At 41.0% G+C, this 20,353-nt stretch overlaps 2 protein-coding genes across 2 annotated transcripts; both read left to right on the top strand.

Annotated features, from left to right (window-relative positions):
• The first annotated feature begins 1,285 nt into the window (after window positions 1-1,285).
• On the top strand, window positions 1,286-9,684 carry josd1 (Josephin domain containing 1). Its single transcript, XM_023395492.2, has 5 exons — window positions 1,286-1,451; window positions 2,003-2,964; window positions 3,050-3,178; window positions 4,849-5,043; window positions 6,761-9,684. The coding sequence occupies exons 2-5, from the start codon at window positions 2,588-2,590 to the stop codon at window positions 6,858-6,860; spliced, it is 801 nt and encodes a 266-aa protein (XP_023251260.1). The 5' UTR covers window positions 1,286-1,451; window positions 2,003-2,587; the 3' UTR covers window positions 6,861-9,684.
• Window positions 9,685-10,472: 788 nt separating this feature from the next.
• Window positions 10,473-20,060, top strand: cbx7b (chromobox homolog 7b). The gene is made up of 6 exons (XM_023395505.2): window positions 10,473-10,858; window positions 12,984-13,027; window positions 13,228-13,293; window positions 14,404-14,470; window positions 14,668-15,127; window positions 15,736-20,060. The coding sequence occupies exons 1-6, from the start codon at window positions 10,790-10,792 to the stop codon at window positions 15,936-15,938; spliced, it is 909 nt and encodes a 302-aa protein (XP_023251273.1). The 5' UTR covers window positions 10,473-10,789; the 3' UTR covers window positions 15,939-20,060.
• Window positions 20,061-20,353: the final 293 nt, after the last annotated feature.

Raw genomic sequence — 20,353 nt, 5'->3', positions numbered from 1 at the left:
TTGCATTGACATATATAAGACCTGTAAGTACATCTGTCAATGTGGTGCAGTTTAAACACACTTTCATTTACTAACTTTTCACTTGCAGGATTAATGCATTTTGTAGGTGGTCAGATCTTAATGACACAAATGACACCAAGAAAGTGAATCTATGGTTAGAAAGAGCACTTTACAACCAGTGCAGGCCCTCAGCAGACCAGTCAGGTTCCTCATGGGCATGATGGTGATGATGCATAAACTTAGGCAAAGAAAAAAACGTGACATCCACTGGTCTGCTGTTCTGTTGCCTAGTCTGACCTATAACCTAAAAAAAAAAAAGAAAGAGAGAAAATAGTATTTAAGGAACAGTTCACCCTAAAATGGAAATGGAGTCATTATGTTTCAGCTGGCCTGTGAGCACTCAGGGATCCTCCAGGAGAAGCTGTGGGATATGGATGAAGAAAAATTAATATTCCCTTCTTGCACTCTTGCCACCACAAGTCTGAGCCTGGCGGCAAAACAGATGGAAAGGTAGATGGATGGGTGGAAGAAACCATTATCATTACACACCGTGAGTTAGCAGCCGTTGTTTTACCATTCAGAAGGGGGAACAAACTGCAAAAGAAGACCGAAATTCAGTATTTACCTCACACTACATACCTGTTTGTTTTCGGCCACTTGGGGTTAATGGAAACAAATTGCAAATACAACATTGACATATTGTTTTCCCTCCTGAGGGAAACACGGTCTTGGGGTGCTAAATGCTAGTTGCTAACTGCTTTTTAGTGGCTGACAGTGGATTTTTAACCTTACCTTTCTGAAAACACCTGCCTGCTACATCTAAAAAGAAAAAAATTGATGAGAGCGGTGAGGGTGAAACAAAACATTAAAGTTAAGGGCGTAAAAAAACCAAAGAGACTTAAATGGTTCAGAGCTGATGAGAACTGCAGAGGTGACTTTATAATTATCTGTAGCTTGTCACTACAAGTTGACACCCTTAACACACAAGTTGTGATGTTATCTATTGTTAAGATAAATAAAAGTAGCTGATTAAAGCATTGAAATCACGTTAACACCTCAAATCATCAAACTTCTTTTTATGACTCGTACGTCACTGCTGTGTTATTTATGTATTAATTAATCTAAATGCGCCCTATCACAGGTGAGAATAAAGTGGAAAATGTAGGCTTTCGCAGTCCCAAGGGAGGAACTGCTCCACTGCCTCCTGACGCAGGCGGTGACAGCAATATGGAGCCAGGCGGACTCTACTGCGCATGTGCGCGTCTGCACGGACGGAGAGAGAGAGAGAGACAGAGAGAGAGAGAGAGAAAGAGAGTGAGAGCTACACCAGGAAAAAAGTGTCAAAGACAAAGGACTGAACAGGCTTTGGGAAAAAAAAGAGGAGAGTTTATTCAGCTTTCACACCGGTTTATGGGAGTCCAGCTGTATTACCGCCGTCAGGAAACGGCCGGGTAAGTGGTCTGTGACAGAAAACGAAGTTATAAGGCGTAAAGGAGCCGTTATGGTTGTGTTAGGTGTAGACACGGGAGTCACGTAGAGCAGCCACAAGTCTAACGCCAGATATCTGTTACTATCGCGGATTAATCGCATCTGTACATGTATGGTTTTAGGGTACAACGGCGGTTATTCCTCCTTAAAGGACTGTAAGCTCTGTAATGTGTGTGTCCTGTTGTGTACGGGGCTGTTGTCATATGTTGCTAGCTTACTGAGCAGCCTGCTTCCTCTATCCAGTCCAAGCTGCTGGAAATGTTTACCTTCTTCTCATTTTGGGGGTCTGCTGACCAGGAGGTGATTGTGGCAGCTTTTATTGTTATCTCAGCTATCTGTCAACACCAGCGACAACAAGTGTTGTTTAAGGTGTTTGGCTGCTGTTCAGGTTAAGTAAGCAGTTTTCAAGATGTCACTCTGGGCTCTGCTGACTTGTTTGTATTGCAACAACAACAACAAAACAACAAAAGTAGATAATAGGATCACTGCTTTTTCTTTCTGTCTTGTCTTTCAGGTGTTTATCAGGTGCCTTCCTCTGCTCAACTCTAACTCCTGTTGCATGTGTTCAAGTGGAAGTGACGCTTCTTGGTCAGCAGTTTGGTGATGGAAAGAACTGCAAAGCTATAGGCTTGGTGACTGGATGGAAAGAACTGTCAACGCACACAAACACAGTGAGGATGGAGGAAGTGGAAACACACAGAGACCAACCAATGGCTATTTGACAGACGACACCACTGTGGTGTTGTTGGAGGAGTAATTTTCATTTGGGAGCAGCTGGAGTATCTTTGTTTGGATTTTTTTTTTTTTCTTGAGTTTCAGTTTTCGCGCCCTCCCCCCCTGGTTACCGTTCTTCACATCTATCCGTTAGAAAGAGCAGGTGTTGCTGTGTTAAACAGCCACAGGTCTCATTTACCTTGCAACCCCCCACCTCCCTCTCGACCATACGCAGAGACACACAAGCTCCTCTCTTCCGAGCGGCTGAGAGGTTGCTATGGCAATGGTTGTCATGATGCCAATGTAGCGTCCTGAAGGTAGTAGTTGTGGAGGTAGTGGTGGAACTGGAGGAGGTGGCGGCAGCGCCGGTGGTGAACGTCCAGGGATGGGAAGTGCTCCGTATCCAGCCGGGGAGTGGAAGGGGAAAGGGCGAGGCGGCCTGCAGGAGCTGGGCTGCATGCCCTGGAAGGTCAGCAAGCAGAAAGGAGGAGGAGGAGGAGGAGGAGGCGGAGGCGGAGGGGAGGTGGTGGTTGGAGCGGAGGAGAAGAGGTGCAGGGATCCCAGGGACTCTCAGCAGCAGCAGGATCTTTCATCTTCCTGTTCCTCCCTCACCCCTCCAGCGCCTCCCCAGTCCTCTCTGACACCTCCGGCCATTTATCATGAGAAGCAGCGGAGGGAGCTGTGCGCCCTGCATGCGCTCAATAACGTCTTCCAGGACAGGACGGCCTTCAGTCGGGACACCCTGCAGGAGATATACCAGAGGTGAGCTGGTCCAACAAGCTATACCAAAATGTGTACATATGTACATGAGAAGTTGTGGATAATCTCTCTTGTCAACTTGTTGCAGGCTTTCTCCCAGCACTCTGGTGACGCCTCATAAGAAGAGCATGCTGGGAAATGGGAACTACGATGTAAATGTCATTATGGCAGCCCTGCAGACCCGAGGTTTTGAGGCAGTTTGGTGGGATAAAAGAAGGTATGTAGAGCTAGCAATGAAACCGCCTGTTTTCTCATGTTTTAAGAGTTACAGTGGAGTTTTTATCAGTGATCGCTTATGTTGTAGCTGCTGTGTATGTTTTCACTGTTGTCCTAGGTGTTTCCTTAAATGCCCTAAAGGCTCCCTGTGTTCCTCCTCTGCAGCTCAGCAACCTCATCAGATGGGTCTCAAATGAGCTCTTTGATTAGTCAGCAGTTCCATCAATTGACAAAGTCCAAGAGACACTTTTATCAGCATTCCTGTTTCCCTCATTATCAGTCTTACTTTTCTGTTGACAACAACAGCAGCCACAGACTTGCTTTTATCAGTCTAATGTTAATGTTATCATAAAAGCCAAATTCCTGTTTGTCTGTCTTGACTAAAACAGGAACAAAATCAGAGCTACTCTTAATCTAGGGACAAAAACAACAATGCCACTGTATTCAACTGATAGTTTGTAAATAAAAACCTTTTACATGTTCGCTGTTGTTCAGTGGTGATATGTTGCAAGACTCCAACCTCCAACAACTGAAAGATCACCACTTAAACTTTACAGTACAAATAACAAGCCACTTCCATTCAGTTCTGTACATTTTTCTCAAAGAGTTGTGAGGAGTAAAGATGACATTTGTGTTTTGGTCAAAGTTGTGTTTGTAATGGAGCTGCAAACTGAGACTAGACTGTTTTTCTTATAACTCTTCCTAGTGTGTCCATTTAAAGTGCAGGAAACTCTGACGGCCAAGATTTTACAATCAGCTTCCGAATAGCATCCTTGATAATGCAACAAACTACAAAATTTGTGTGTGTGAATTTGAATTTCCAGCAACAGTTTTCATTACAGAGTAATGTTCAAAATCACAGCTGAAATATCACACAATTACGGAGGGGACAAATAATTGATAAATTGATAATTGTTCTGTTATTGATGCACTGGGAGCAGTTTTGTGACATGTCTGATGCTGTAGCTTCAGTGTTTCAGTCTCACAGCAGACGATTTGATACTGAAACTTGGAACACTGAAAGTTCAGCCTTTTGCTGCTTAACGGCTGTTTGACTTTCGATAGATGGAAAGTTTGTACGTGTTGCTGCACAAACTTTCCATCCAATCCATCAAATTAAAGAAAGCTCCACGCAGCATAGTACGTGCTGTTTCATCACAGTCGTCAATAGAAACTGGCAAAATGAAAAGCACTTCATAGTGCAGTAAATACATATGATGTATGACCAATCCCTGCTTTTTGAAAATAAATCTGCCACTTTAGTTGGTTTTCATTTCTAGCTACTGGAATATTATGATACTCTAAAGAATTTCTTTTAACATATTGTGAATTGCAAAACAATGTGATTGTTATTGCAGGTAATGATCCTGTGAATCCTGCCGTGTATGAGAGTTTATTTTCATGTCCTACAGAAATTAAAGGCTGGCTGAAGTGTATATAATGATCTTTAAACATATTCTGTTCTAGTAAAAATGGTCACTAGTAATGTACAGATTATGCAATTTCCTACAAATTTACCACTTAAAAATTGCAATATGATGCACCGATTTCCCCATAAAGTTTTCCGAAATATACAAACACATTTTAACTTGCTGCTCATCCTTTATCTGCCTTTAGCGATACAAAAGGGAAGTTTACAAAATAGTAAATGTTGCCTTTTTTTTCCTCCAGGGATGTTGGCAGCATCGAGCTGTCCAACGTGACAGGCTTCATTCTGAATGTGCCGTCCAACCTGCGCTGGGGGCCACTCCGGCTGCCGCTCAAACGCCAGCACTGGATAGGAGTCAGAGAGGTGGGAGGAGTCTACTACAATTTGGACTCCAAACTGCGTAGCCCTCAACCAATCGGCAATCCAGATGAGCTCAGGTGAGAGCGATGGGACATGTGTGTAATGTTGGGGCATGTGTGCTCACCGTGACAGCTACGATATTAATTGTTTTACTGTTCTGTGGCTATAAAGCTTAGAATAATGAGGCCATAGATGTATCCATGTAGAGGATGTATCCGAGAAATACACTAGGTTTGTGCCTAATTTGAAACTAGTCTTAGGATGGCCATGTGGTCTGTCCATTTAACAATTTGATTTATTTACAACTATTGATCCGGTTGAATGTTTGAGTCTGTTAGAGACCTCTAAGCTTTCTCGAAGTAAAAGCATTGAATCCCTTCATTGCTGAAATGTTTCTTTTTACTATGAAGCAGCTGCAGGAAGTCGTTAATAATGTGGAAGTGCTAATTGTCAATGCTGAAGAAGAAAAACAGTTCGGTTGTAGTGGTTCCAAACCTTTTCCAACTCATGGCCCACTCGGGAATCACCTAAATGTTGGCAACCCACATCCGACCCCGTCACAATACAGATGTCAAATAAAGCATTCTCAGAGCACTTTTTGTTTTAATGATAACGATCAATCATTCAGGACTGAGCTGAAAGCAGGGGAAACTCAATATTTCTTTTTGTTTGACAGAGGAGAGATCACTTGTTGATTCACCGTCTGTCTCTTGACTGTTAATTTAATTCTTCCTGTTGCTAACCAGCTATTCATTTTGAAACTCCTGTTTTTGCCATGGTTGTGATCTTTTACCGTGCACTCAGACTGAGATACCAAACAAGTATACAACGTGGTCCGGCAGCAACAACATAAAAGTTCACGCCTTATCACAGTGATAGGCGTTAATATGAGAAAAAAACAATGAAGATTATTTCATTTTAAAATATTTAAAAACACTATATGTATATATTTCTAATTACATCATTTGTAAAAGATTTGTCAGCCCACTTGCAATACCTTCCCAGTCCACCAGTGGGCCCCGGCCCACAGTGAAACAAGGGGAAACAAGGGAAACAAAACTGAAAAGACTGGGACTGCTGTGTTATGTAGAACTGAACTTAAAAGTGCATCTTAAAAATGTCTGTAGTTGTCAGACACTGTTGGGTTCAGGCCAGGAACCGAAGACAAAAAGGACAGTTTATGGTAGAGTTGGTATGAAGCATCAGAGTTCTTTAGATACATGTATGAATGCTTGCTTCCCTGTAAGGCTTTGTTGCTTTAAAGCTGCACTAATGAATATTTTCATATCAACAATAGTTCAAGTGAGTGTGTAATGTGTGTTTTGTTTTGTTTTTTCGTTTTAGCAAAACGCTCTGATAACTGATAACTTTATACTACCTGGCCAACACTAAGCAGCAGACATACAATGATAGTAATAAGCTGATGAATATAGAGGAGCATTCAGCAGCCGGCCCTCAGGACTTGGTGGACACCAAAACAGAGCTAAAAGGAGAGTGGATATTGAACTTGTATTTGTCAGGTGGACAGAAACATACAAATCCAAATGAATGCTAATGTTGCTACGTATCTGCTTGGATATTTAATTAGGCTTTTGTTTGCTAACACTTTAATAATAATTTTTCATTGTTTGCTCCACGGCCCTAAAGTGGCCAAAAAAAATCAATGAATGCAGCTTTAAAGCAGGTCTGCTCATTTTTAATTGTGGCCCTTTGAATTATGTTGTTAAGCTTTTTAATTCACTTGGATTTTTTCTGTGGCTTTCCTCTTTGCTTTTTCATTTTACCACAACCTAGGAAGTTTCTCCGCCAGCAGCTGCGAGGGAAGAATTGTGAACTCCTATTGGTTGTCTCAGAAGAAGTGGAGGCACGCCAAACATGGAGGTCTGATGGCTAATGGTTTAACCAGCCAATCACAGCTCCTTCTGGGCCAATGGGCCAATCACAGAATGAACAGGAGAGGAGGTAGCGTCGTGCACAGCCAAACACATGGATGCACACTTACAGACGTATTTTTTCCCCCCTTTTTTGGGTTTTGTTTACACGGCCATTGCTGGACTCTTGTCGGATAAGATGCAGAGCAATGAAGGAAGCAAACACTTTACAGGGAGAATAAAGAATCACAGTCCTTTACTCGCAACACAGTTAAGACTTATGAAAAGTTATTATTCTGTTTCTGCTATTTCTGTGTTTTATATATATTGACTATTTTCCAAATGTCAGTTTTGATCCGTTGATTTTTTTTGTTTTTTTGTTTTTTCCTTTTTACTGTTCAAGTTTCCAAAGTCATGGGAGTTCAGGCTTTATGAAAAATGCTGTGTTTATCTGCCGGTCTCCCTCAGCGACCCTCCCAGCTTTAGCCATGATGTTCACTGATGTGTCTTCGTGTTTCTGGACGTCGTGAATCCCTTTCTCTCTCTCTCTCTGTCTGTATCCTCCGTCCTTCACTTTCACCAAAGCGTGTCCTTCCTTGCCTCAGTGTGACTCCATCTCACTCTTCCTCTCTTCTCCCTTTCACATATCACAGGTCTAAATCAGTGATTTCTTGCCAACTTTGTATTTCATCCACTTTCCAAACACTTCTGGTACAGACTGAGCCTACACTGTGCAGAGGCTGTGCTGACACAACAGTTTTATATGGCAACAAAGCAATGCAACACCCTGGCCAAGCGCTCCCTCTAGTGGAGGTTTTGCCTAAGTTTCCTTCCATTCCTTCCTTTTTTTTGTTTAATTTTTCACGTTCAAATGGTTACTGTAAAGTAATGAAGTCTGCTTGTTATCAAAGAAATAATGCAATACTAACGATTACTGTCCTTTAAGTAGAATTATACTGTATCATGATATAACAATCATTAAGCTGGAAAGAAAGAGAGAAAATTAAACTTATCAAAATGTTCCCCTAAATATAAAGTGACAGAAATTGGCCTGCATCAATCTTACAGCATCACAGCACAGTTTTTACTTTGGAAAAAGCAATCGACAAAACGATCTCAACTCAAAGTCCCCTAACTTGCTTGTTCTGGAGCTTTTGATCAAATTACACAGTGCTCGTCAGTGGAATGAGTTGACTCAGCTGTCATGGAAATGTAGATGCTCAAACTTTCCAGCAGCACTTAAATGATTGTTGATTAATCCTTTAGTCGATCGGCAGTAGATTACTCAAGAAATTTTTTGTATAACCTGTTAATCATTCAAAAAATTAAGTATCTAGTTCCAGCTTACTTTTTATTGACTGTGCAGTTAATCGAGAAAATAACTGGCAGATTAATCAATAATGAAAATCACCATTAGTTGCAGCCTTTCTTTACAGGATATAGTTCCATGGTAACTGAGTAAAGTTAATCTGCTGATGAGGACTGTAAGATTTGGTCAAAAGCTCCGGGACAATCAAGGCAAATGGACTTTCAGCACGTTATTGTCACAAAAATGTCATATCAGTGTAAAAAGAATATTATTTTGTTCGTCCGTATCACCTACTCTTGCTTAATGAGAGCCACAGTAATTTCTTGCACAGTGGTAAAATGTCTCCAGACAGACAGATCACACCACAAGGGTTAAACTTGATTCTTTTGATTTTAAATAATTATTCTTTTGGCTCCACAGTGGTCCAAAGGATCTCCACCACAGCAGCCCTCTGTAGCACAGGAGCTCAGCTGATGCAGGGCTCCTCCTCCTCTTAAACATCTCTCGTCAAACCTGCCAAACACAGTCAAAGTCTTATATAGTCAGCAGTGATGTATAATGTGTAAGGTTTCAGTCTGAGGACGGGTTTCGGCAGGTTGTTTTTGCGTGAAGGGAAGTTGTCAGTTTAAGAAACGGTGGATGGAGTGTAGTGTGCCTGGGTAGTGATCCTAGAGAAAAAAGAAAATGTGGGAAGAAAAGTGAAATTTGATGGGCCAGCGAGTGAGCACATGTCCAACCAGATGTGTGTTTCGGTTGATTATTGTGAAATAGGCCTTATGAAAGAGTCTGCTGTCGTAGCTTTCAGATCTATCAGTTTAAGAGAAACTGTTTATACTGTACAAGTATTGTCTGTTAATGACAATATTGGCCTTAACTTGTTTACATTTAAAAAATATATGTGTTGCTCTGAAAGATTAAGAGGGTTTGTGCAGTTTGATGCCATTTCAGGAGATTTATTCCAAAGCACCAGTTTATCATAAATTTAGAGTAGAATCAGCCGATGCTCCACCAGTGTACAGACTAACTAACCTGTAATGATGTTTTCACTTTTGCAGCCAAGGACTTTATGTTATTTTCAATTGTTTGAAATAGTATGATTTTTATAAAGATAATATCACTTGATTTTCAACGGTGCATGTGTTATTTTGGAATGAAACTCTTCAGTTCCATCCCAGTCTGTAGACCTTCAATGTCCTGTTATATCCAAGTGAACCTCCAGGGAAACATCAGAGAGGTTGTCACTTTATTTGCTGGGATTTTTTTGAACCCAGTCACATCATAACTAATGTCTCACAATTGCATTCAATATTTGCTTTTTTTAGCCATGACAATCTATTCAGCCCTTCCCATTAAGGAATCCTGATTGTCACTGGGTTGATTTGGTTTTTTTGTTTTTGTTTTTGTTTTTTGTTTTTTTGCATAGAAATAAAATGCTTATAATGGCACTTTATGTATAAGCTACTGTGTGGGTGATTAAATGGGTCATTATTTGCCCTGAAAGAGTCATTGTTGAGTTATAAAGTAGATCCTTCTTCTCAGCATGGTTCGGGTGGTTGTTTTGGTCGGTGGTGGGAAGTAACTACTGTACTTGGATTCAGTTTTGAAGTACTTGTATTTGACTTGTACTTGACATTTCTGAAGAAAACATGGCACTTTTAACTCAACTGCATTTATAGAGAATTTACATAAAAACATGAAAATCTTAGTTACCTAGTAGAGGATTGAACCAGTGGTTTCCAAAATCTTTGGCTTGTGAACCTTTACAAAAAAGCAATGTCTGGTTGGGGCTCCGAGTCAGATTTCAGTTGTTATACAACTAATATTTCACAAAAAAAGCAAAGTGTCAGGGAAAAAAAATACAAATTCAAATTTGTGAAGCAGAACTTTGTTGCCCCACTTTCTTTTGACCCCTGAGATTTATCTTGTGCCCTTGGTAGGAAACCACTGGACTTATGGTATCAAACATAAAGTTGTTAAAACGAGTGAAACCTCAACTACAACAGTAAAATGCTACTTTTTCATTTATGCATCAGTATTACCAATGTAATAATGTCAGTTAATAATGTCAGTCAGAGGTGCATTTTCTGCATATGGTATACTTACTTTTCATACTTTTAAGTACATTTGCCGCCGATTCTTTCCACTGTTTCTCATTGAGATTTTGAATTTCAAAGCTTTAACCTACAGAGTGTGTTTACATCGTAGTGTTTCTGGATGTGAGCACGTCTTCACGACCGTTTTCCTCATCTATTCATACCATTTTTTACACGCAGTCTATGATCCATACACCGAATGAATGATGGGGGGGGGGGAGATGAGGCAGCTAGTGGCGCGCGCCGACTCATCGTCAGGGAGCGCGCTCTCGGGAGACGGGCGCGCGCGAAGCGGTGTGCAGATGTGTCGCAGATTTTGTAAAGTCACTGGACGCACAGAAAGATCCAGCACAAGGAAGTCGCTCCGGATAAATGGGCCCTTAAAAAAAAAAACTGTCAGGAAAAGAAGACAGCTGAGGGAGAAGCGGGAAAGGAGAGGACTGCACCGAGGGAGCGCTGTGATAACCCGTTAAACGTTAGCTTAGTTTGTGGAGAAGAAGGACGTTACTTTGACAGTTAAAGCCCAACGGCCGGCCGCGTGCACACAGAGATGGAGCTGTCAGCGATTGGAGAGCAAGTGTTTGCCGTGGAATCAATCGTCAAGAAAAGAGTTAGAAAGGTAACGGGTCAACACCTTCACTGAATGTATCCGCGGGACGTTGTCAGCATTTGAAAAAGGAAAACACATTTTCGGGAGGAGAGGATGCTACTTGAGGATGCCAATGGAAGCTTGAGAGATTAAAATGAACAGAATCGCGCGACTAATCTGGTTATCTAATTGCGGGCTGTGTATAAAAAAGGGGGGGCGGGTAAGAGGAGGATGTCCCTTTAATGTAACGTGAGAGTGTTGTCATTGCACTACAGCTTAACATGTCAGGTGTTTGCACAGGCTGTGGAGGAGGACACGTTGTTAACCTAACACCTCCGTTTGGGCCTGTTTGCTTGCTAATTGGGTTTGAATCTAAGTTACCGTGTTAGTGTTGACGGAAGAGAGTGCGTAGCTACAAATTATGGCGCCTATTTACTAGCAGCCCCCCCCCCCCCCCCCGGCATGAATGTGCAGGGGTAGATAAAAAATGATTTAAGCACTTTATAGTAAAATTAACTAAGCACAGATACAAAGATAGGACACGTGAGCCATTGTGCATTTTCTGCCAATTAGCATTTTAACATCTGATTTTTATTTTATTTTTTTCAAGTAGCAATACACAATTAAAAACTTTTACCCATTCCCCAATCCCAGTTTTACGAACATGTAAGAGGCTGGAATTAATTCAGCACTAATATAGAGAATATAGACATGAAGTGCAATAACGCTGACATGTCAGGTGTGTGCAACCAACAGCAATTTGGCAAAATATACTGTAAAAAGGAGTTCAGAGATAACTGGTGATCGACTTACTTTGAATTTATACTTTGTAAGTGTTTGCAATGCAGATTTAGTCAATAGCAACTATGTTTAAGTGGTTTGTTAGTTAAGCTTGAAGTTAGGATTCACTTAGAATAAAGTGAAAGTTCAGTACTACACATAAGTTGATGTCAAAACCACATGTAGTACTCAATAATCTGCCAACCCACAACTCAAACATGTCTACTCCTGGATAGTTAGTGCACGGAGGCATCTTGAGTTTAACTGATCTTTCCAGCGATGCTATAAAAAGCATTTTCTAATATATAAAAGGCCTGTAACTATACCATGAGTGCATAATATTTACATGCACCGAGTGTTAAATTAGTTATATTGCATGTTATATTTATTTATTATAGCAGCCACAGTTAAGGGAGCAAGCAATGCTGTTAATTTAGACTGTAAGTCTCACCCAGTATACATCGCATGCATGTCCTTTTTACTGTATATGGGGAACTGGGTGAGTAACATGAAGTCGGGAAAAGTGGTGACCTCACCCACTGAGAATACCTTCGAGAGCTTGGAAGTTATTACTGAATGATGTCACCGAGGATGACTAACTCTGAAAGGCTTGCCTGGTATCTGGAAAACATACAGTACATTTTACATTATCTGTTAATTATAGATGTTGTCTGATGGTACGACAGCATCTTCCTACTGATCAAGAACGTATTGGAATAAAGATATTAAGTAGATGAAAGACGTTGGTCAGTGTCGCCCTTGTTTTTTTCCTTTCCCTATTGTCGTATAATGCACTGTATATTAGTTAGTGTAACTCTATTTTGACAATGATTGCACTGCAAATTGTTTAAAAAGGGCACACACACACACACACTTACTTGAAAGCTTAACGGAAACTTTTGTAGAGATGAGAGCTTTAACCTTCTCTGGTCTGAGTGTAATGAAGGCTAAAGAGGAAATATCCCACAAATGATACAGGCACCATTGGGCCAATTATTATCATTAATCCTGCAAGTTTTGATGAAATCCGAATCAGGGTTGCAGCTGTTTCAGGCTTTTAAAGTTTGACTTTTTGACTTTAACTGACTTTAACTTCATGTTAAAGTTCACGGTGTGCAACCTTTAGTTTCACAGATGTGACTCTTTGATCGTAGCACCTCCAGTATCGGCATACACCTTTTACTATGGAACACAGCGACAGTAAACTCATCGCTTCAAGCTTTATCAAAACAGACATCCCAGGGGAAGCACCACATTTAACAGATTTAAATGGTTTAAATTTAGTGTGTGTTGGACAAGCCACTGTACACTCTATGATTTAATTGAAATAACTTCTTCTTGGCTGATGCTGCTCTAAAACTTTACGTCTCCACAGGGGAATGTGGAGTATCTGCTGAAGTGGAAAGGATGGCCTCCAAAGTAAGTATGTAAACTTAATTTGGAGATATGAATTGATTATATTAAACCTGCAAGGGTGCGTCATATTCACATCGACATGCACAGTAGATTATATGTATGCACAGTAAAGTACTATGGCCTTTGTAAAAAAATAAATCAATGAAAGCAGAATATAAGTAGAAACATTTTCTACTTGTGTATCCTATTTTTATGTCTTGCAGATACAGCACATGGGAACCTGAGGAACACATTCTGGACCAGCGCTTGGTGCAGGCCTACGAAGAGAAGTAAGGTTCCACTCAACATGTTGTATGTGCCTGAGTTCAGGAAAGGCCAGAAGCTTTGACACATAGCGGAGCAGGAATAAATCAGTTTTCTTCTAACATTATATTGATCATAAAGGGATCATGACTCAGCAGACCAAGACCCAGATCCATGATCCCTCTCCAGCTGGAGCATGTGTCCTTGGTTGTTGGATTGGAATTGGATATAGAAAAACACATAAAATCCACATCTAAATGCACCAGTTGTGCAAGGAGGATCTTCCAAATCATCTCCAAATGTGATCAGATACACATTTGGCTACAATTATGAGAGCAGTAGAGAAGAGTACAGTGTTGTTGAGTGCTGGGCATATCTATTTCACAATAGATCCATGTAAGCAGAAAGCAGGTAAAAGTTCTTATTATTCTGGTGGATTAATAATAAGTGATGTGTTCTGAATTTGAAATAGAATATAAAGCTGCAATAACTTTACTGTTTTTCGTTTTGGTTGTAAGTTGATGTGCAAAAACATGTTAAGAAACAGTTTCCTATTTACACAAAGAAAAGACAACAGAACATTAGCCTTCATTCAGAGTCGTGTTTCTATTTGCCTGATGAATGTAAGTCTAATTTTCATACTCCATGATGTTCACCAGCCAGGTTCTGACTGTGTCTGTCTGCTTTGGTGCTGAGCAGTGGGTTTTTAGAGCTTTTTCACTGAAAACACCTCCAAAAAAGACACTGTAAGAGCAAGAGTAAAGAGTGAAGCTGTGGGCTGTAAAACCAAAACAACGAGCTGAAAGACACTAAAACGCTCCATAGAGCTGAGGGGAGCTGCAGAGAAAGGTGATGACTCTACATGGGTTTGTCTCTACGAGCGACCTCTTTCACATTACACATTTGGTCATGTGGTCCATTGTCATTGTAAACATATTAATTACAGCTATATGAAATATATACGAGATGCAGTTTTTATACCATGTGGAAAATGAACTCAATGAAAACACATTTAGACAAAAGAAACATGTTACATGTTAGGTTCAAAATGGGCTTGAAATTATTCCATAAAATAGTCAGTGAATACATTTCAAGGACATTTTCATGTGTTTATTAATGTGCTCGTTTTTTCCTAGAGAGCAGAGAGACAGAGCTCTGGGTCACAGGAGGAAAGGATCAAAAGCCAAAAGACTCCTTCTGCAGGTAAAGTTTGGGCGAGAGTTTTTTCTTATCAACACAACTTCACAGTGGTTCATACTTGAGTGTACAGTTGTCTTTCTATTTTCCTTTTCCTGTATTGGAAACTGTCCAGGTATTTTCCTCACAGGCCACCACCTTGCTCACACAATTATTCGAATGACGACTCTTATGCATTTTCTTTCTTTCTGATCTCGATCCAGAACACGGTCTACACCATGGATCTCCGCAGCGCTCACAAGACTCCAGAGAAGCCTTCACCCCGCTTGCATCTCTCCCTAACGCGCTCACTGGTCCCAGAGGACGAGGACGAGGACGAGGATGAGGATGAGGATGAAGATGAGGATGAGGATGAGGACGAGGACGAGGACGAGGATGAGGACGAGGACGAGTCGTACACTGCCTGCAGGCAAGGCCCACGACCGCAAGTGGCACATCACAAAGTCAAACCCAGCAGGTCACAGTTCAGGTGCCTTGACTCAAACCCTGCGAGTCCAACACAAGAGGACTGGGAAGGCCTGGAAGACGAAGAAGAAGAAGAAGGAGAAGAAGAGGAGGAGGAGGAAGAGGAGGACAATGTAGAAGATGAGGAGGATAGGGAAGAGGAGGAGACAGAGGTGGCTCAGAAGGACACAACAGAGAAGAGTGGAGGCATTCATAATGGTAAGTGTGTCACTTGGTCAGCCAGTCGGCTCTAATCACCATCACGACCCAGTTTACCTGACTCTTTGTGGACCTCCTAATAGGCACGGCCACGCACAGGCTTTTTTCACTGGGCATGCAACCAGAAACACCCTCTATCCTGAGCTGATTAAAGAGCAAATCAGGCAGGGATCAAAATACAGACTAATGAAAGAGTATTTCAAGTCTCCGTGTGCGTGTAAAGGTACGACAACGGCTGCTCTAGAGCCTCTACTTTAAAAATACAGGTGTATCTTTGTGACAGTGAAATGGCAATCGGTGGCAACCAGCTGTCTGTCAACCGTTTAAAGTTAAGACATCTCAAAGTTTCCCCAAAATAATCAATGTGGGGTTCAGAACGGGGGATTTCTGTCCTCCCTCTCACCTCAGAAGCACTTAGAGTCGTTTTCTGCAGCCAATTGCATCCTATCTGCCTTTGTCAATTTATGCCATGAATCAAAGCAGAGATAATACACCCAGGTCGGAGCAGGGAGGTTAACTCAATAACAGTACACATGTGATAGGCTTGATGGAATCACTGACTGCAACTCTACCCTGTCTTTTTCTCTCCATGTTCCTGCATCATTCAGGACAAGAGAAGACAGACGAGTGGCGCTCTGCCATCGTACCGGACGGGGTCACTGCATCGGAGAAGTCGGACGACGTCTGGAGACCCGTCATTAGTGCGGGAGAGGTGACAGTCACAGACATCACCCTCAACTCCCTCACGGTGACTTTCCGAGAGTCGAGAGTGGCCAAGGGCTTTTTCAGAGACTGGGGCCTGGAGGTCTGAAGCGATGAAGTGGGAGTAGGTTGGCAGGGTGGGCACTGCAGGAAGGAGCTGGAGGCACTGGCTTAATAGCAGCGTGTAAATGGTGATTGCGGACCAAGAGCGGTGTTTTCACATCCTCTCTGCAACCTCTCGCTCTGCTCTTCCCCTCGAAAGCTACTTCCAGTCTGGTCAGTGGTACGTTTACATGCACAGAGTCACCTGGATAAAAGCCGGACTCCAGTTAATGTTACATTTAGGGCGAGCTGTTCACCTTTAACACGTGGGGACTGAGTTTGCCTTGAATTAAAGGGGCATTAGATACCTATAACTGTTTGTGGCTTCTATTGGTGACCAAGGAAATGCAAAACCGTGGACAGATAACTCAGTTAGCAGCTAAAACAGTCTCTAACTAGCCCGAACATTTTCTCTACAGAGAGGAGTAAGTTAGCTGATTAGAGCAGAGATCCAACAGAAACATCTGGTGAAGGCAATACTCTTATTTCACCATACTAAAGGATGGAATAATATTTCCTTTTTGGCTGTTTATTGCCTGTAGAACAAAATGTGCGAACACAGGTTGCCAGGCTCATTGCGGCTGATATGCACTCACCGCCACTGGAGGACCAAATGTGAGCCGGCTCTGGCCCATATATGGCTGCCAGATTTAAGTAGATTTTGGAGGCGCAGACTTGGGCTTAGGTCAGCGTCAGCCCCTTGAATCTTCCATTGTCAAACAGATGAGAAGGGGACTAGGTAGGTGAGATGGTGGAGTGACTTAGTCCCTTAAAAAGGGTTGTGAAGTGAGTTTTTGAAGCCAGATCTAACACCTCCCTAAGGAATCTCTGAGTTGTCGCTAGTGGTTAAATTGTTCTGGTACATAAAGGGTCTTAAAGGTACACAATAGAGTTTTCTTTCCCTAGACAGTTACATTTACATTCACTGTTACTCACCAAAAAGTTTTGTGTTTCCTCAAGACAGTCGTGTTGAGCTCATTTCCTTTTTCAAAAAAACATTTGCATTGCATTGAGTTTTTTGATTAATTTGAACCCTGTATTGTTTTACATCCATGTGCGGAGTCTGCAATCTTCTTCCCTGGATTTCGCCCGTGCATCGCTACTTTCCCTGGTGCAGGAAACACAAACCCACTCACCGACGTTGCACCATGGCACAGTGGTCAAAATCTCCACAGGGTGCCTTTAAAACGGTTAACAGCCTTGTACGTGACATTTTCATGTTCTTATCTCCTCTCATACCTGAGGGATTCAGTGAATATCATGAATGAATATAATAAGTTCCATGCAGTTGCACTGAAGTTCAGTATATGGACCAATGTACTGTGCAGCTCTGATTGTGAGTCCAGACAGTTACAACATTTTCATTCGGGGAAGTAAAGCTAGGTAACACCAGGAATCACGTGAGAGGAAGAAGAAGAAGAAGAAGAGGAAGAGTCCTCTGTGCATGTAAACATGGCCGCTGTTTCTGTCTTTCTTCCACACTAAGCTAACCGTTCAGTACTGGACTCAAACATATTGTACATACTCTAAACTACAGTGAGGTGGGCGTAGCCGTCAGTCCCACGCTAACATGCAGTGCTGTACCTGTAACCTGTAAACACAGACTGTTACCACTGTACAACATGTGGCTTAGTCTTGTACGCGTTTCAAAACCCTCTGAGAGATGATTTGATCCGCCTGCATGCATCTTCCCTCCAGTACAGTTCTATCAATGCAAAGACAGACAGTGTAGTTTCCTCTGTCCACCCAGCTCTTCATCTGAAAACACACAACACACCGTACAAGTGACGACTGAGTCTAGACGAGACTTGATTACAGAACACATTATGGAATTGCACTGAATTTACATCCTAAGAGCCTCTTTGTAAAGTTTGACCGGCGGGTTTAAAGGCGAATATATATCAGTTCTGATTTTTAATTATGGTTTTTGCGAACACCTGATAATTTGTGAAGATATTCAGAGATATAGATATTCAATGAGATCATTTCCCAAAAAATTCAGTGTTTACCCCTAAATTTGATGATTCTGAAGATGAATACTAAAAAATCTCTCTACTAAAAGCCAAACTAGTACATTTAGTAGAGTTAGCTGTTTAGCCCTTTAACTACCAATTACAATGGTTTACATTAAAAACTTTTTTTTTTTTTATTAAACACACTGAAGTTTTATTAATTTGTTATTTTTGGGAAAGCTCTGTTTCCACTTAAATGACCAATGACATGCAGACTTAAGCCTTGCTTTAATACATAATCCATCACATTTTAGCAATTAACAATTAGCTGCCTTCATTTTCTAAGTAAACTGTGGTGATCTTATGTAGTAATGAAATGCAAACGAGTTCTGTTTGGAAAACTCCTCTCGGCTGAAAGACATTCAGAAGATCGAACAAAAATCGAATCATTCAGCGAGAGAAATGTGATCGAAGTCGGTGGTTCCCCTGCAGCGGTTTGAGATGAGTCTAGGAGGTAGCAAGACGTTTGCCAGGCAGGAAATAAGAAAGCTCAAAATTCAGATCATGTTTCAGACTTTTCTCTAACCTTTCTCCGTCATGGGAGAGTTTCCAAACAAACCCTCTTTGCTTTGCATTATCATTTGATTATGTAACATGAGCTCAAAAAGAAGCAGGAAGTGATTGTTGACTGGGATGGATTGCACATCTCAAGGTATGTCAAGTCATTATAGCATGAAAATCAAGGACAGGTTCATTCTTGATCACAGTCTCAAGTAGCTGTTTCTGGAGCTTTTGATCGTATCACATGATCTTCATCGATAGATGCCGAGTTGTCGTGGCATTGTAGATGCTAACATTTCACATCTTTTCTGATTTCCAAGTTTCAAACTTCAGTCTTTACAGATCATAATGACAGAAATCCAAATAGATTTAGATATCACGGATTAATGATACAATAATTATTCAACGGCAATAACTTTGTTTTCTAACTCTAAACTCTTAAGTCAGAAACAAATGGAAACTTCAAAAATCTTCAATTCAATGAAAACTGAGCAAACTCCACCTGAAATAAACTGAATCCTGTGGCAGCTTATCTAAAAACCTGCAGTATGCTTAAGTGCTTAAGTGCATTAGTAGTTAACGGGCTAAAACATGAGAAACTGAGCAGTATGGTCATTAACACGGGGTGACACAGCCCCCCCCCCAAAAAAAAAAAAATCACAGAGTTCAATAAAAAAGTAAATAATCATTAAAATAATTATATAAAAAATGTAGTAAAATATTGACAAGTACTAAGAATAATTAACTGAAAGTGAAACTTTTCCCCACAAACAGACTGATTTCAGGGATAAACACTGAAAAGACTAATGTCACAAATTAAAAATAAAAAAAAAAGCCCAACTCCGAGGTCAGTGGTGTAAGCCTGCTGGCTTCCTGCCCAGTGGACACAGGAGCTGATGTGATGTGTCATGTCTGTGGAATCCACCACAGTGGCGTCCCATTGGTCCATAAGTTGTTTATCCCACACTGAGGATGATGGGTCAGCGTTTCGTGATCCCAAAACTGTCTCTGTGGGATAATGAAGCTGCAGGGAATGGAAGTGCCTGATGTTGCATAATTTTGTTGTTGTTTTGTCTGTGGAGCTTTTAGGGCTAATGTCTCTCTCTCTCTCTCCTTTACACACACACACACACACACACACAAAGACACACACACACACACTTATATGGTTTTTGTATGTCTGAATGCACGATCCTCAAATGATGTTATTAAGACTTGAAACACAAGAAGACATTAAAAAGAAGGAAGGTGGAGCGGGCAGAGGGGAGAAACGTATTTTTTAGTCGTTATTTTTCTACATTGACCTGAATGTATATTTATTCTTTAAAGATACCTGTGTATTTGTCACGCAGACGACTGAATAGTTTTTATACAGTTTGTGATAACCACTGAGCTGATGCCATATGTAAATGTACTGACATGACAAAACAAGCACCGTGGATTTGACGTCGCCTAATGTGGTCGCTTGTGCTGCTTTCATCCACCACCGAGCGAAGAACCTTGCACTTTATTGTGATGTAAACCTGCACATTACCTGCTCCAGTCTACAAAGTGTCATTGTGTATAGAATATTTATATGGTAATACTGAAATAAATGTTGCTCATGTTTAATATCATTTTTTGTCTACCTCGTCCTGCTTACTCACAGTGCTGACGTTTTTATGACTTTTCATACCTTACTATAATATGAGTTTTCATACCTTACTATACTATGACTTTTTATACCTTACTATACTATGACTTTTTATACCTTACTATGAGTTTTTAGACCTTACTATACTATGACTTTTTATACCTTACTATAATATGACTTTTTATACCTTACTATACTATGACTTTTTATACCTTACTATAATATGACTTTTTATACCTTACTATGAGTTTTTAGACCTTACTATACTATGACTTT

This window comes from Seriola lalandi, unplaced genomic scaffold, assembly GCF_002814215.2.
Source record: "Seriola lalandi dorsalis isolate HSWRI2012SDOR001 ecotype SW California unplaced genomic scaffold, Sedor1 jcf7180002054965, whole genome shotgun sequence".
NCBI classification, from domain to species: Eukaryota; Metazoa; Chordata; class Actinopteri; order Carangiformes; family Carangidae; genus Seriola; species Seriola lalandi.
Note: the sequence above shows the minus strand (reverse complement) of the source record. Positions and strands in the feature narration are given on the sequence as shown.

What these genes read in the sequence shown, in the direction of transcription:
- josd1 (XM_023395492.2), top strand. Translation starts at nt 2,588, where the DNA reads ATGGGAAGTGCTCCGTATCCAGCCGGGGAGTGGAAGGGGAAAGGGCGA. An exon ending in CTGCAGGAGATATACCAGAG is followed by an intron (nt 2,965 to 3,049) that starts GTGAGCTGGTCC and finishes AACTTGTTGCAG; the next exon opens with GCTTTCTCCCAGCACTCTGG. An exon ending in GGCAATCCAGATGAGCTCAG is followed by an intron (nt 5,044 to 6,760) that starts GTGAGAGCGATG and finishes ACCACAACCTAG; the next exon opens with GAAGTTTCTCCGCCAGCAGC.
- cbx7b (XM_023395505.2), top strand. Translation starts at nt 10,790, where the DNA reads ATGGAGCTGTCAGCGATTGGAGAGCAAGTGTTTGCCGTGGAATCAATC. An exon ending in CCAAAAGACTCCTTCTGCAG is followed by an intron (nt 14,471 to 14,667) that starts GTAAAGTTTGGG and finishes ATCTCGATCCAG; the next exon opens with AACACGGTCTACACCATGGA. An exon ending in GAGTGGAGGCATTCATAATG is followed by an intron (nt 15,128 to 15,735) that starts GTAAGTGTGTCA and finishes TGCATCATTCAG; the next exon opens with GACAAGAGAAGACAGACGAG.